The sequence below is a fragment of the Panthera tigris genome, chromosome E3, assembly GCF_018350195.1.
Source record: "Panthera tigris isolate Pti1 chromosome E3, P.tigris_Pti1_mat1.1, whole genome shotgun sequence".
Taxonomy (NCBI): domain Eukaryota; kingdom Metazoa; phylum Chordata; class Mammalia; order Carnivora; family Felidae; genus Panthera; species Panthera tigris.
The window spans coordinates 21,700,067-21,716,007 of NC_056675.1; the positions used below are offsets into that span (position 1 = coordinate 21,700,067).

Consider the following 15,941-nt stretch of genomic DNA (forward strand, 5'->3'; position numbering starts at 1 on the left):
GGTGAGTGACTGTTACCCAGCTAGAGTCTGAGCTCCCAGAGGCAGATAAGACATCTTCTCTTTACGTCCACTGACGAGGCTTATCGCTGCCTTGACTGTGGTCGCTGCTAATCCTGTACAAACCTATCCCCCCCAGTCTCTCTCATGTCCACGTTCACACATCCGCGCACGCGCGCGCACACACACACACACACACACACATGCGCGCACACACACACACACAAGGAAGCACATACTTTTGGCTTCTCGAGGCAGCAAGTCAGCACGGAAATGCACAAAGTACTCATTAAGGGACACGATTTGCTACGGGCCCAGACTGTCCAAGTTTTACAAGTGTGAACAGGCTCGGCTGTCTAAAACGGTGCTTTTCAAATGATGAATTATGACCCATCCGTATAATAAAATCAGTGTAGTAGTTTGCAAGTCTCCATCTGTGAAAATGCAGTCGAATAGAGTGAAATAGACAATATCAGTATGCATTCCACACTGTAAGAGTTAAGACGGTTTTGTGAAGCTTTTGTTGAAGTGGGTGTTTGGGGTAAAATGCAATGAAAAGTCTGTTCTCCGAACACACAAAATAGACTCTTAAACACAGAGAACAAGGTTGTGGTTGCCAGAGGGGGCGGGGGGATGGACAAAATAGGCAAAGAGGGCTTAAGAGGTACAAACTTCCAGTCATATAAGTAACGCACAAAGATGAAAAGTAGAATATAGGGAATACGGTCAATAATACTGTTGTAACAGTACGGTGACAGATGTGACGACACTTAACCGTGGTGAGGGCTGAGTAATATGTAGATTTGTCAAATCACTATGTTGCACGCCTGAAATTAATGTAACATTGTATGTCAACTACACTTTGATAAGTAAAAAAAGAGAGAAGATGGTGTTCTCCCTGTTGGCGGATTTGAGGAGCACCGGCCTCAAAGGAATCACCTGGTGCCATCTAGTGGTAAAGGCCGTGTCTGCAGTCCAAGAACCACAGACTAGTGATGCGAACATCAAACATGGACGTAAGGGTTGGAGGGGGCCTTGGAACTGACCTGGTCAACCCTGACATCCGATGCCAGAATCCTTCAACAACACCAAGCCTCTGCCTGACTACGCACCACAAAGAAGGCAGTCACTCCAATGCCCAGCAGCCCTAGCTGCTGAAAAGCTGATCGAGTTGCCCCCCTCCACAAGCTCTGCGTTGGACTTGCTACCGCCCTCCTCTGGATGACAAGGAGCAGTTTCCGCTCCTCTCAACTGTATTCTCCGTCAAGTTAATACTATTGATTCCATCAAGCCATCTTTGGTGAGTGTCTGCTAAGTGCCAGCCATTGGGGACACAGTAGTGAACCAGCCACAAAGATAAGGAAGGGCTTGTGACAGATGAAGGACAACAGCATGGAGGACAGACGGACCTACGTTAGAGAATGTGAGAGGGAAAGCCTCTCTGAAAAGGGAATGGGCTGAGTTGGGTGCTTACAGAACTGGAGAAAGCTGTGCAAAAGGTGTCCTAGACAGGAGGAAGAGCAGACAGAAATGCTCTGGACAGGAACCGCCTTGGAATGTTCCAGGAACAGAACGTCGGCAGGGAGGCTGGGGAACAGCGGGGAAACAGGAGAAACTAGAGAGGCGGGTGGTGGGAGCCAGGGAGAGACCTCTGCAGCCACGTGCAGCGGCCCCAAACCACGGCGAGGTGCACAAACGTAACAGGTGGGGACAGAACACAAACGTATCCGGTCACGAGTCCTTACGACTCCCACTTTCTAATGTCTCCAACATGCGTCTCCTTCTGGTCTCCAGATCTAGAAGACTGCCAGTGGGTTCTGGGAGGAAAAGGATGTCACTGATCTGCCCTTCAGAGTGGCTAACATGAGAAGATTTACAGAGCACTGCTAAGAAGAGTACGGGTCAAAGAACTAGCGGGCACTGCTGATGGGGAGTTCCAAAGGGAGATGGGCAACCTGTTTCAGAGCTTAGAATTCTGTCACCCCTGGGAGTCCAGCTGAACATGGTGGATCCACACAAGGAACCACTAACCGGTCATCTCAGATATGAACTAGAAGGATCAGACATGCCAAGATGTTCAAGACACCGTGAATGGAAAAATGTTGGGCCAAAAACCGATGTAGCCAATGTGCCCGTGAACACGTGTATGTGCGTATGTGCGTATCTAAGGACAAGTACTAGGGTACTGGCGATTTCTGGTGTGTGTGTTTTATCTCTATGTTTTAAACTCTTTCTCCATGAACTATATGCCATATTTCATCTAAGACATTATCAATTATAAGACTGAAAAAGGAAAGAAGAAACACTGCCAGTTAGTTAATGTTTTTCTTATTGCTTACAATTTTAATTTTGTGCTTGTTGGAAAAAGCCCGTTTGTTTGTTTAATTAGTTTTCAAGTAGGCTCTGTGTGCAACGTGGGGCCTGAGCTCACAACCACATCCAGAGTTGCATGCTCTGTTGACTGAGCCACCAGACGCTCCTGCAAAAGCCCTTTTATGCTTATTTGAGCGGATTGAAAGGAAATGGATGAATGCAGTAAGAGGGTTAAGTCTTCCCTTCTGGGGTACCTGTGAGTTTCCACACAATATTGACCTTCGGGCCGCCAAGGGCATTGGCAAGGCTGCATCCCCAAGAGATCACCATCATCCTCTCCAAGATTTCCTTCCACGCTGCCGACCCTCCAGGTGCAGGTTTTGTTACTGAGCCTTTCTTGATCTCATCAGGAGGTATCCATGGATGGTTCTCCAACAGCATCAGGATTTGTGCTCCTTCTGCAAATGGCCCTTAAAAGGCACGTGGGCAGAAGCACCCAAGAGCTGACGGTGTAGTCATCCGGCCCTGCCGCAAGCAACAATGACCACATCCACTCGCACAGGTGATGACAACTCTAACGCGACTTGGCAGTGACTGCGGGACACATCGAGAATAAGTCACAGCTGATGGCAAAGACGTAAGAACGTGTGTCACGGCATGGATCAAATACAGTGTTGCCTTCACCACGTGAGCAACAGTGAGCTTAGATATCATAAGCAAAGCAAAAGGCAAATATTAAGCGATGAAAAGTACCTGTGACATCACATAGTAACATCCTGAAAACATAAAGAACTTACGAATCAGTAAGGAAAAAAATCCTAATATCCCCGAAGAAAGGCCAAAAATGGGCAGATCACCAAAGAGCCAAGTGATCACTGAATATACAAAATAAAGAAACCAAAAAATGCAAAATGAAAGCAGAAACAGCAAGCAGTAAATCTGCTATCAAATCAGCAACAAAACCGTTTAATAGAACCTGGCTTTGGTGAGGATGAGAAAGAGGGCAGCTGAGCCGCCAGAACTGTAAACTGTCACTGCCATGCCACGAGGCACTTCGGCTGCTGGCTGAAGAGTTATATTTACGCGATGACCAAACAATCCCACTTCTAGGATTTTACCCTAAGGAAATAGTCAAGAATGAACACAAAAAGGTTTCGGTAAGAACACTGAACCTGGGGTCACGGTATCAGGTGAACAAAGCAAGCTACAAAATTCTACGTACAGAATGTTCCCAATTCTGTTAGATGAATGCGTACATTCACGTACACGTGAATATACATACATGTACAGTACACATATCAAGACTTCCCAGAGTAGGCACCAAAAGGTGAACAGTGGTCGCCTCTACACTGACACTGTGCACCTAGCGCTGCTGTCTGTCTGTCCCCACCACAGTCCTCTGTTGCCCAAACCCAGAAAATATCCCCTCTTTTTGGGTATCCTGACTTTGTTTAAAACCCAAAGAATCAAAAATCTCCGATTTGGAAAGACCTATTTCGCAGTCTTCGGTCAATCCCTATTGCTTTTGAAATTTTCATGACATTCACGTACCACCTGTTCAGTGTAACATTTCTCTAAATCAACTCGCTTTTTTTTAGTACTCGGGTCTGACGTGCTACCTATAACACACACTATAATAAATACGTAACTATTAAAATTTCAAACATCTGTGTGCCACCTAAAGTCATTTCACATTCCTTCCGTGGGAAACACTGATCTGGGCCAACCGCCTACTCACTCGAGAGCATTTACTGACTCTGCCCTATAGGCATGAGTACCACCTACAACAGGAAAGGTGTGACATGCTCTCCGCCAGGGATTTCTTCATCTGAAGGAAAGGGCAGGGGCCCTCCGCGCTCTCCCAGCCAGTGAGGATCAAGGCCAGGTTCATTTACTTCTATCAACACTCCTGAGAGCTGACTACAATGCCAGGCATCAGTCCAAATGCTTGACCGATAGGAACGGAACGCCTACAACCCTCATAATGACCCCCCGTGGAAGGCACTGCTTTACAGACTAAGGTGAAGGTCGGTCCCTCAAGCTGCAGAACCCTGTAGAAAATTTCATTCTATGGGTGCCTGGGCGGCTCAGTCGGTTAAGTGGCCGACTTCGGCTCAGGTCATGATCTCACGGTCCGTGAGTTCGAGCCCCGCGTCGGGCTCTGTGCTGACAGCTCAGAGCCTGGAGCCTGTTTCAGATTCTGTGCCTCCTTCTCTCTCTGACCCTCCCCTGTTCATGCTCTGTCTCTGTCTCAAAAATAAATAAACTTTAAAAAAATTAAAAAAAAAAAAAAAGAAAATTTCATTCTATTGCTTTTCGACCTATTTACTCACCTGGATTTGGATCCCTCCCCCGACACTTCAGCTGCTTAAATGATATCTGTGTGTGTGTGTATGTGTGTGTGTTTACGTGGTCGTGTGTGTGTATATATGTACACACACACACATATATATGTACATTAAACATATATATGTAACGTATGCACACATACACATATATACAATGTACTTAAATGCAATTGCAAAAATCAATCCGATACTCTTAGCATCAATTTTTAAGTTTGAAATTTGAACTACATACTGCATACTAGCCTAAGATACTGCTCTACCTCTTATTGTTAATTTTATTGTTCTTTTTTTTAGTCTCATTTTTTTTTTTGTTTCTATTTCTTGGTAGTTTTATTCTTGGTTATACATGGAAGGCAGGAAGCAAAGTCTTAAGGGCAACAGACTTTGTACCTAAACAGACTTTCAGTTTGTTTCCTTTCTTGTGAGCTCTGTTGCTTTCTTAAGTAGATCCGCAAGGCCTTAAGTGTTGAATCACCTAAAAAAAAACAAAACAAAACTGAGCCTCAATGAACTCACACGCTATCGTTTCTTCCTAACAGAGGCTACTGGTACTGCCTTTTGGCTTCAGCTAACACCCAATTACTTTACAAGGATTAATATGTCCTAAAATCTACTGCCTCCACTGTAAGTACTCATTGACTAGTGGGCAAGGCATTTATGAAAAAGGAACCAACATTCACAAGAGAGTGAGTTAAGTAGGAGAAGTCAATCAGAAAGTTCCCATGGTACAATGTCTCATATCTGACTTAAGCAAGCAAAAAACCCAGTTAATACAGAATATAGTAACAGGATGTCATGGGCCTGAATAATGCTAAAGTTCTTTTGGAAAAAATAAAACATTTAAGCTCATGTAGTCTGAATATTTTCTCCCAGTCTGTCTTGCCTGATCATTTTCTCAGTGCATCCATTTTTCCTTTGTAACTAGTGCTTTTTTTGGTTCTGTATCCAAAACATTTACCTACCTCAAGGTTGTCAACATATGCTCTCATGGTTTCATCTAAAAGATTTATGGTTCTAGCTGTTATATTTCGGTTTATGATCCATCCCAAATTCATGTGTACAGAATGAGGTAGGGGCTAAGGTCCATTTGGTTTCCACTTGAATATCCACTTTACCCAGAATTATTCATTAAAAAGACGTCCCTTTCACCCACTGAATTGGCTTGACAATCTAGGTGAAGATCAACCAGCAGTACTTGTGTTTGGTCTATTTCTTGGACTCTTTATTCTGTTTCACTGATCTATCTTTATGCCAAAGACTTTGATTGCTGTGGCTTTACTGCAAGTCTTCAAATCAAGCAGTATTAAGCAGTTTAAGTTCTTCAACTCTGCTCTTCGTTTGAAGACTTTTTTGGCTATTCAAGACCCTTCACGTTTCCATATACATTTTCAAAACAATCTGTTAATTTCTTCTAAAAAAAAAAAAAGATGGCTAGGATTTTGACGGTGATTGCACTGATTCCACGGATCAAGTCAGGGAGAACAGGAATCTCAAAACATCAAATCTTCCAATGCATGAACAAAGCGTATCTCCCATTTATTTCAGTCTTCTTGAATTCCTCTCAACAGTGTTTTACGGTTTTCTGTGTAAAGTTGTTTTGCGTCTTTCGTTATATTTATTCCTACCCACTTTAGGTTTTTGGATGCTATTGTCAATATTTTCAATTTTAATTTTCCTACCCATGTATGTTGAACAGACAGTTCACGAGAGATGTAGGAATGTCCAATAAACACACAAAAAGATGCCTAAGATCACTAGTCACCAGGGAAATGCAATTTAAAACCATAATGAGATGCTCTTTCACCCTCACTGACAATACAGAATGTTAACAAGGATGTTGAGCAACTGGAGTTTCAATATATTGCTGGTGGGAAGTGTAAAGCGATAAACCACTTTGGAAATTAGTCTAGCAGTTAAATATATACCCACCCTGTGACTAAGCAATTCTATTACTAGACATTTATTTGAGAGAAATTGAAGACCTGTATAAGAATGTCCCTTGTAGCCTATTCACAATGACCAAAAACTTCGATACAACTCAAATGTCCTATCATTGGAGAACACGCGAACAAATCATGGTGTATTCATACATGTATAGGAACAAACTACACTGACAAAGACCCTTTCCTTGACCAAACTCTAGCCAGGTTCCTCGAGCCCTCTTCTCGACTAGGCTTCAACCTTGACTTACTGTATAGAGACTCGAACAAACACTAACGTAGACTTTAACAGCTCAAGGCTCCACCCCTAGGATGATTCCGGTACCCCTTAGTGCCTGCCCGAGAAAACTCAAGGCTGCCAAAAGCATCCATTGTTTCTTCTAGCCAAAACTGAAAGATCAGGTCCCTGTCTCCCAGTGAGCAAATCCAGGTGGTTTCACATGAACCAATACCTTTCCTGGATTTTGTAATTTTTTACTTCTGACTTTATTCACCCCCAACTTTACTCCCTCATTCTCTCTTTAAAATCTCCTCTGTACATGGGGCGCCTGGGTGGCGCAGTCGGCTGAGCGTCCGACTTCAGCCAGGTCACGATCTCGCGGTCCGTGAGTTCGAGCCCCGCGTCAGGCTCTGGGCTGATGGCTCAGAGCCTGGAGCCTGTTTCCGATTCTGTGTCTCCCTCTCTCTCTGCCCCTCCCCCGTTCATGCTCTGTCTCCCTCTGTGCCAAAAATAAATAAAAAACGATAAAATCTCCTCTGTACAAACTGAAGTTGAGTTTCATTCACTCTGGACTCTTTTCCTTATTGGAATAGTTAATTACTGATTAAACTCTGTCCTCATCACGTGAACTAGTATCTAGCTTTATCTTTAAAAAAATTTTTAATGTTTATTTATTTTGAGAGACTGTGTGTGTGCGTGGATGCACACGCAGAGGAGGAGCAGGGGGTGGGGGAGAGAGAGAGAGAGAGAGAGAGAGAGAGAGAGAGAGAGAGAGAGAGAAAGAGAGAGAATCCTAAGCAGGCTCTGCACTGTCAATGCAGAGCCAGACATGGGGCTCAATCCCAGAAAACGTGAGATCATGTCCTGATCTGGAATCAAGAGTCAGATACTCAAGTGACCAAGCCACCCAGGTGCCCCTGGCTTTATCTTTGATAACGCAAACAACATGGATGAATCTCAAGGAACACAGTTGAGTGAAAGAAGACAAAATAATACATACTGTATGACCCCATTTCTATGACATTCGAAAACAGGCAGATCTAATCTACCACAGATTTCAAAACCAGAAAATGACTGGTGAGGGTAAGGAGACTAATTAGAAACATATAACAAGGGAAGTTTCTAGAGTTTCAAATATATTTTATATCTTGTTTTGGGCGGTGGTACACAGATATACCGTGTACGTTGACTCTTGAACAACACGGGTTGGGGTGTCAACCTCCTGTGCAATCAAAACTTTGAGTATAACTTTTGATTCCCCAAAAACTTAACTACAAATTGACTACTATTGACCAAAGTCTTAACAGTTGATTAACATGTATTTTGTACGTTAGATTTATTATATATTGTATTCTTTCAATAAAGTAGGCTAAAGAAAATATTAAGAGGGGCATCTGGGTGGCTCAGTTGGTTAAGTGTCTGACTTTAGCTCAGGTCATGATCTCATAGTTCATGGATACGAGCCCTGCATTGGGCATTCTGCGGTCAGTGCGGAACCCACTTTGGACCTCTTTCTCCCTCATCTGCCTCTCCCTTCCTCATGCACGTGTGCGCTCGCTCTCTCTCTCTCTCTCTCTCTCTCAAAAATCAATAAGCACTAAAAAAAAGAAAATATTAAGAAAATCATAAAGAAAATACGTTTAGAGTACTGTACTGCATTTATTGAAAAAGCCACATATAAGTGCAGTTCAAACCCATGTTGTTCAAGAGTCAACCATATACACTTGTTAAGACTCATCAAACTGAACACTAAAGACCTGAGCATTTTATTTTATAAATCATCACCCTCTCACCCCTGCTCTCCCACCTCCATTTTCTTCCTTCCCCTCTCCCTCTGTCTCTTAAGAATACCTGGGGAAATTCTGAAGAACAAGAAAGATGAGCAATATAGCTGACCCTCCGATGGGGGATATTCCCCATTCAATATCCACTTACCCCTTCCTCCTTACCCCCATTTTGTTTGAGGTATCAATCTGCCCCGTGAGAAATTCTCCCCTCCCACACTTTCTTGCAGCTAGGGGTGAGGTCACCTGCCCAATTCTGGCCAATGAGAAGTATGTAGAAGTCTACAGGGTGGGACTCCCTGAAAAGCTATTGCTTTCACAGACTCAAACACATGCTTTTGTTAGTATCGTTTTCTTTTCTTTCTTCCTGGAGTACAGCTGCTCAAATGAACTAAGGAGATTGTGCTAGTCCCTGATACAACCCTGTTTTACCCCAAGCTAGAGGAGCTCTTGGCAAGTCACGACTAACACTTCGCAAGTCAAAATGTTTATGCATCGAAATGAAAAAAGCAATTCCGACTGGAAGTCAAGAATGATCTACGCATTGCTGTGCTAAAGTATAAATAAGAATTTAGTATGTAAGTGATATTTCAAAACAATGGAGGATACAGACCATCAACGGACAGTGTAGGAACAAAAACTGCTAACTTATACAAAATTATAAAGATAGATGAATGCTCTAAGCAATAGAAGCCAAAACCATAAAAGTGCTAAAAGAAAAGGCAGTGATTGAAAACGGTCTCATAAAACGTTACCCAAAAGCCCCAAGCCATAAAGTTAGACTGTCAGATTTGGCACCATAAAGATTCAGAATTTCTGCATCATGAAATGTATGGTACAAGCTCATCTTAAAGACAAGCAACAGTTTGAGAGAAAATAATGGAACACATACGTAGGCAAAGGACTACTACCATACATATGACAAGATCTTACAGACCAATAAAAACATAAATGAAACAAAAAACCAAAGACCCAGTTAGGAAAATGATAAGGAGAAAGGCTCATGTAAAAAAATATCAGAGATAGTGGAGAACTAAAAATGCTCAGTCTTAGGACGCCAGGGTGGCTCGGGCGGTTGAACGTCTGGCTCCGGCTCAGGTCATGATCTCACAGTTTGTGAGTTCGAGCCCCGTGCCAGGCTCTGTGCTAATAGCACAGGGCCTGCTTCGGATCCTCTCTCTCCCTCTCTCTGCCCCTTCCCCGCTTGCTCTCTCTCTCTCTCTCTCAAAAATAAACATAATTTTTTTTTTAAATAAAAATACTCAGTCTTACTAGTGAGTATAATAAAAAAGTTTTCTAAATAAAATAAAAAATTTTAAGAGGTATTATCCACCTGCCAGCTGACAAACAATTTAAGAGACTGAGAATATTCTGTGTTTAGCATCTCTTTTACCATGAGAACAGAAACGGACACAACCTCTTTCGAGGACCACTTTGCAAAGGCTTCTCCCCTGAAATCCATCTCACTGGAAAACTGAAACGCACATGCAAAGATGTTTATTGCAGCCCCGCTTTAATAGCAAAATCATAGCTACCCAAATGAACAGAAGAACAGTCACATAAACTAAAACCATATTGTGGAATACTGTTCAGCCATTACACCAACAAAAAAAATGGAGACGAAAACTTATATGTACAGTATATTCAAATTAGACTAATGAGTTGGGGAAAAGTACTCACTTTTGCCCTTTAACAAATTAACCATTAAGGCGCACCTGGCTGGCTCAAAGAGTATGTGATGCTTGATCTCAGGGTTGTGAGTTTGAGCTCCACGTTGGGTGTAGAGACTACTTAAAATCTTGAGGGTGGGGGGGAATCTGGGTGGCTCAGTCAGTTAAGCATCCGACTCTTGGTATCAGCTCAGCTCATGATCTCACATTTTGTGAGATCAAGCCCCGCATCAGGCTCTGCACTGACAGAGTGGAGACTGCTTGGGATTCTTTCCTTCCCCCTCTCTCTCTGCCACCCTCCTCAACCCCGCCTGCACATGCTCGCTCGGGCACACTCTCTCTCAAAATAAATAAGCATTAAAAAAATAACAAAAAAAATTTAAAAAAAAATCTTAGGGGCACATGAGTGGCTCCGTTGGTTAAGCGCTTGGCTCTTGATTTTGGCTCAGGTCACGATCTCATGGTTTGTGGGACCGAGCCCCACACTGGGCTCCACGTAGATGGCATGGAGCCTCTCTCACCCTCTCTCTGCTCCTCCACCTCCCCCCTCAAAAATAAATAAACAAAACATCAATAATAAGAATGTTTAAAAAATTGAAAAAATCTTAAAAACATAATCATTAAAAACAATTAGTATTCTAGATTAGAAACCATTGTTTTTCATAGATATTTTCCAAAATTTAATTTGTTGCTTTTTTGAAAAAATGAGGAGGGTTGCAGAAAATCCACGATTTACGGGACCTTCGTGATGGGCAAGTTGGGCAGCTAATTTATCCTCGCCAGAATATTCTAATTCTAAAGTGACACATCTTCTCTGAGGATGGAAAGCAGCAGCCCCCACCTTCAAATATTCAGATCACGATCTCAAGCCCTGCTCTCTGGGCATGGCTGCAAAGATGCAATCCGTGTGCTGGAAAGGCCTAGGCCCTTGGGAAAATGCCGCCTCTCCAGGGAGGTGATCCTGTGACCCACCTGCACCTCAAGGGGGACATTTTTGGATTCGGTTGAAATCCGATTAACTTCTGTAATTTTTACAACAGGATTTCAGTCTTATAGCCCCTGGCCTGGCTTCTAAAACAGACAGACCACTCAAATCCAGTGAAACAGAACAGCAGAATGTTGAGACCTCATCAGGAAGTGCAACCCTGAGCATCGGCATTCAGTTCCTCGTCACTTGGCCGCCTGAGAAATGGGTCTAGCAGGCACGTGGCTAAGGCAGACACGGTCATTCCCCGCACCTTTCTTCTCGCGGGGGCAGACAAATGTTCAACACTACGCCTGCCTACGCCGCAGCTGGACTGACTACCGCCAAGGACACGCACAGAGAACACGGAAGGGGCTGGGCCTGGTCTGCAGGTGTCAGGGGCCTCCTGGTGGGAGCCGCATCTGAGATGAGCCAGAGGGCTTGGCTTCTTCTTTCACTCACTGGCCTCACCCACATCCAATCTGTCAACACATCCCATCACCTCCTCCTTCAAAACGTACCCAGAATCTGGTCGATTCTCAGCCCTTCCGGTGCTACCATCCTGACCCAAGACATCAGCGCCTCTGTCTTGGAATATTCCATCAGCCTATTAACTGATCTCCCTGCTTCCGTCCTTGCTCCCTACAGGCTGCTCTCAACAGAGAAGCCAGAGTGATCCCATTAAAACCCAAGTCAGGTCACCTCGTTCTTCGGTTCAAAATTCTCCACTGGACACCACCACAAGTCCCTAAGACCCCTTCAGCCCACCTCCTTCTCCCTCATGCTGGCCTGGTCCTTCCTGGAACAAGTCAGGCCTGCTCCCTCCATGGGGCTTCCTACCCTCCCTGCTCTCTGCCTGGGACACCGTTTCCAGAGACATCCACAGGGCTCCCTCCCTCACCTCCTACAAGTCTGTCCCCACCATTGTCCTTCTCAGGGGGCCATCTCAGGGGAAACTCTAAGCTCTACTCAGAGATACCAGCCTAGAGTGGCATCTAAAGGACAGAAAAAAAAAAAAAAAACAAAACCCTCAGGTCCTAAAGAAAAACACCCTGAGGACATAGCAGAAATAACTGACCAAGCAAGGTGGAAAGCAGAGATCGGGGTCGAGAGGGGCCGCGCTGCTCACGCATCAGGTGGTGCGGCACCAGGGCGGAAACGCAGGGTGCCACCGCGGCGATGGTGACAGACATGGATGAGAAGAGGTGATCGCTACAGACGAGGCGTTCCAGAAAATGAGTGCCCTGTGTGTAGCCTGGGTCCTCCACACGCACAGTGAAGCCGACTGGGCTGATGGCAAGAAGGTCAAGACAGACAGGAGGACTGTGGGCCAGGCACCCAAGGCGTCCACGAATCAAGTTAATAACCAGGAGAAAACAGTAATGAGGAGGAAGAGAGGATGCTCCGCCTGGGGACCATGGATCTCAAGGAAACGGGGGGTTGGGGGGGGGTCAAAGAACAAGGACACAAATCTTGCACCCCCGATCCTGAAATCTCATACCCCGGGGTATGAGAAAACAGAGGCACCATCTGAGAGGACTTCAAAAAAGGATATCCCCGGGGAAGGACCAGGGTCAAAGCAAAGAGAGGGAAGAGATGGCTAAGGAGAGGCTGAGGAAAGAGACGAGGCTGGCGATTAAGGAGTGGGAATTTCCCAGGACACAGGGAGGGTCTGGGGAGAGGGGGTCAGGGGTAAACAACAGAGGGAACTGCCTTGGGCGGGCAGCACAGGACTGAGAAGACAAGGAGAGGGGAGATGGGTAGTGGCGAGAGTTAGCGATCACAGTAAGTGCTGGAAAAATATTTGCGGAATCCCATGGAATTTTTAAGCATAAGCCCAGAATGTCCGCTCAGAAGAGTTCTCACTGTAGGACCGCAGGACTGAGAGCACAGGCCCATGCTGATGGTCACGGCACTGACGATGACGACTGGGACAGTGCTGATAATAACCACCAGTCTTCGACACCTGCCGTGTGCCAGGCACTGTGGGGAGCGCGCCACATTTAATCCTGCCGACAGCCGTCTGACACCGTTCACGTCACTACTATCCCCGGGAGGGCTCTGAAAGGAAGGAGGGAACAACCTGCAAGAGAAGTAACAGAACCGCACGAGTCCTGGGAAGCTAACTGGCTCCTGTGTTAAATTAGGGCTTTTATGGCCGTAACCTAAGGCGGGGGGAACCAGCCTGATCCACAGGTATGACATATTCAGTAACTTCAACCAAACAGTGTTCGGAATGGAGGGAAATCAAAACCAGTAGTAACAATTTATTGAAGGCTTCACGCTGTGCCAGATCCTGTGCTAACTGCCTCGTGTCTGTGATCTCATTGAATCCTTACATCCCGAAGGTGGGTTACCATTGTTATCCCCCCACTTCAAAACTCAGACGACAGACAGCCCACGGTTCATGCAAGGAATCCCTATTTAATAACGTGATCTTTTGACAAGATTGAAGGGTTTAACACATTACGGTGAAGATATCACAGAACTTGAAGGAGAGAGACCTACAACATGTCTTAAAACACTAACTTAAGAATTCTAAAATCTTTTTGCGTGTTTTTTTCAGATGAGGGAAAGGCCAGTGCAAAAGAAGCTTCAATGAAATGCGCCCAGATGGCAAACACGCCCAGTCTTTACAGCCCAGGACCTATCCCAGCAGATTCTGATTCCGTGAGTCTAGAGTAGGACGTGAGCATCTGTGGTTTCTTTCTTTCTTTCTTTCTTAATTTTTTTTTAACATTTATTTATTTTTTGAGAGAAAGAGACACAGCATGAGCAGGAGAGGGGCAGAAAGAGAGGGAGTCACAGCATCAGCAGCAGAGCCCGATCAAAAAACTTGATGCAGAATGGTTTAGTGGCAGAGCTAGGATCAGCTTGACAGAGCCCGGCCCCAAGGTCCATGTTTTAAATCACTACGCTTAGTCTCCAAGAACCTACAAAAAGTGCGAGCCTTAACCCAAAACCTTGGCATTCCCCACCTCCATTCCCTAGTGGCCCCAGCTTCAAGGGCATTCTATCCATTCCTTTAACAGTTCGCACTCCTCTGCTCTGCCCCAACACCCTCCTATATCCCCGTTTTGCATTCAGCCTTGTGATCTCAGCTTCAACATTATTGCCTCAATGACAAACTCGAATGGCATGCCGTATTTCTCAGGACTCAACACAAAACCGTAATTATGGATTTCACAGGGAATTATTTGCTTCCTGTCTTTTCCGAGGAGATGGTGCTGCCCTCAGACGCCACGTCAGTCCTTTCATCATGTGTTCCCAATAACTGAATACCCACCAACCATTCAAAAAAGAAGGCTTTGGCACAACGGATACGCTCAATAATTTCTGTGGAACGAATGAATAAAGTACACTCGAGCCTCGCGCTTCCAGGTGTGTGATACATGTCTGTGCTCACGATACTGCCCTCACTACACCCCCAAGTATGTAGACCCCTGTGGCATAGAGGCAAGAGCTCTGGAAAATGCTGGCTCTGCACAGCAACATTATGGGGCCCCGGCAGGCCATTCCCCCCCCCCACCCCCCCATCTCGATTGGCCTGAGTTTCAGGGGCACGATGGGGATCGTAACAACCCCCAATGAAACGTAACCTATTAAATAGGAAGAACTTGCACTTCTAAGTCCTCAAGACTAGAATTATTTGCTTCACTGTCTGTGAAGTGCAGTCTGTCTCCCAGGAAGACTTGAGCCTCACGAAGGCCACAAGACCCCGTGTGCCTGGTTTAGGGCCGGATTCCCAGTCACGCTCTCCCCAGGCCTGACACACGGCAGAGTAAGACAATTACCAGTTAAATAAATGAACCGCTGCTCTGTGCACTTCACAGGTGTGAAACCAGGGTCGCCCGAAATTGACGGTTACCTTCCGGCGCACCAGGATGTTCCTAATACGCTGGCATCACAGGCCCGCCTCCCACCTAGGCCCCAGCCCCCCAGGGACGCTGGCCCCTAAGCCCGCGCCGGCAGGCACCTCTTGCATATAGAAGCATCTTCGCAAGTGCCGCGCACCCCCTCGTCGTCTGGGTCGGCTGAGGAGGAAGAACAGGCGGAGAAAGAGGGCCTCCTCAGGCTAGCGGCCATGGGCGTGGAGGTTCCGGGGTGCCGTGCCCACCGGGGACATGGAAGCGAGCTCCACAAACGCCCTGGAAAGGAGCGAGCCTCCGAGAAGGCTGGAGACAGGGGCTGGGCTCCAGCGGCCTCAGCGGGCGCGGCTCAGTGACGCCGCTCACGTCAGCTGCCCCAGCAACCTTCCCGCTCATTGGCGCCTCTGCCCAGACGCTCATTGGACAATTTCTCCGCCCCCTTAGCCCCGGGAACGGTTCACTGGATAGCTCTATTGGTCCCGCCCACACCACCCGGAAGTAGGCTGAGGAGGGGAAGGAAACAAGTGGACGCAAAACGAGAGCACCGCAATGCTTTCTGGGAATTGTGGTCGTGGGTGCGCTGGGAGTGCATTGGGTATTCATTTATTTATTTATTTACTTATTTATTCATTTACTCATTTGTGTGTGTGTGTGTGTGTGTGTGTGTGTGTTTATTTATGAGCGAGAGAGAGAAAGAGAGAGAAGACAAGTGGGAAGGTCACGGGAAGGAGAGAGAAAATCTGCAACAAGCTGTATGCGCAGCGCAGAGCCTGACGCTAGGCTCCATCTCGCCACCGTGAGATCACGACCCCAACTGAAATCAGGAGGCGGTCGCT

The 15,941-nt window shown here is 45.8% G+C and overlaps 1 protein-coding gene across 3 annotated transcripts in view; it reads right to left on the minus strand.

The window, feature by feature from the left end:
* The window catches only part of LCMT1 (leucine carboxyl methyltransferase 1), a 41,333-nt gene extending 25,870 nt beyond the window's left edge, over nucleotides 1-15,463 (minus strand). The window contains exons 1-2 of one of the 3 annotated variants that reach the window (XM_042971505.1): nucleotides 15,213-15,314; nucleotides 5,049-5,133 (exon numbers count right to left, since the gene is read on the minus strand). In XM_042971505.1, coding sequence (XP_042827439.1) covers nucleotides 5,049-5,133; nucleotides 15,213-15,231 — 104 coding nt within the window. In that variant the 5' untranslated portion in view covers nucleotides 15,232-15,314. Of the gene's footprint in view, nucleotides 1-2,564; nucleotides 3,341-5,048; nucleotides 5,134-15,212 lie in introns of those variants that run through there. The other 2 variants (XM_042971504.1, XM_042971506.1) reach the window with 2 other exon arrangements.
* Nucleotides 15,464-15,941: the final 478 nt, after the last annotated feature.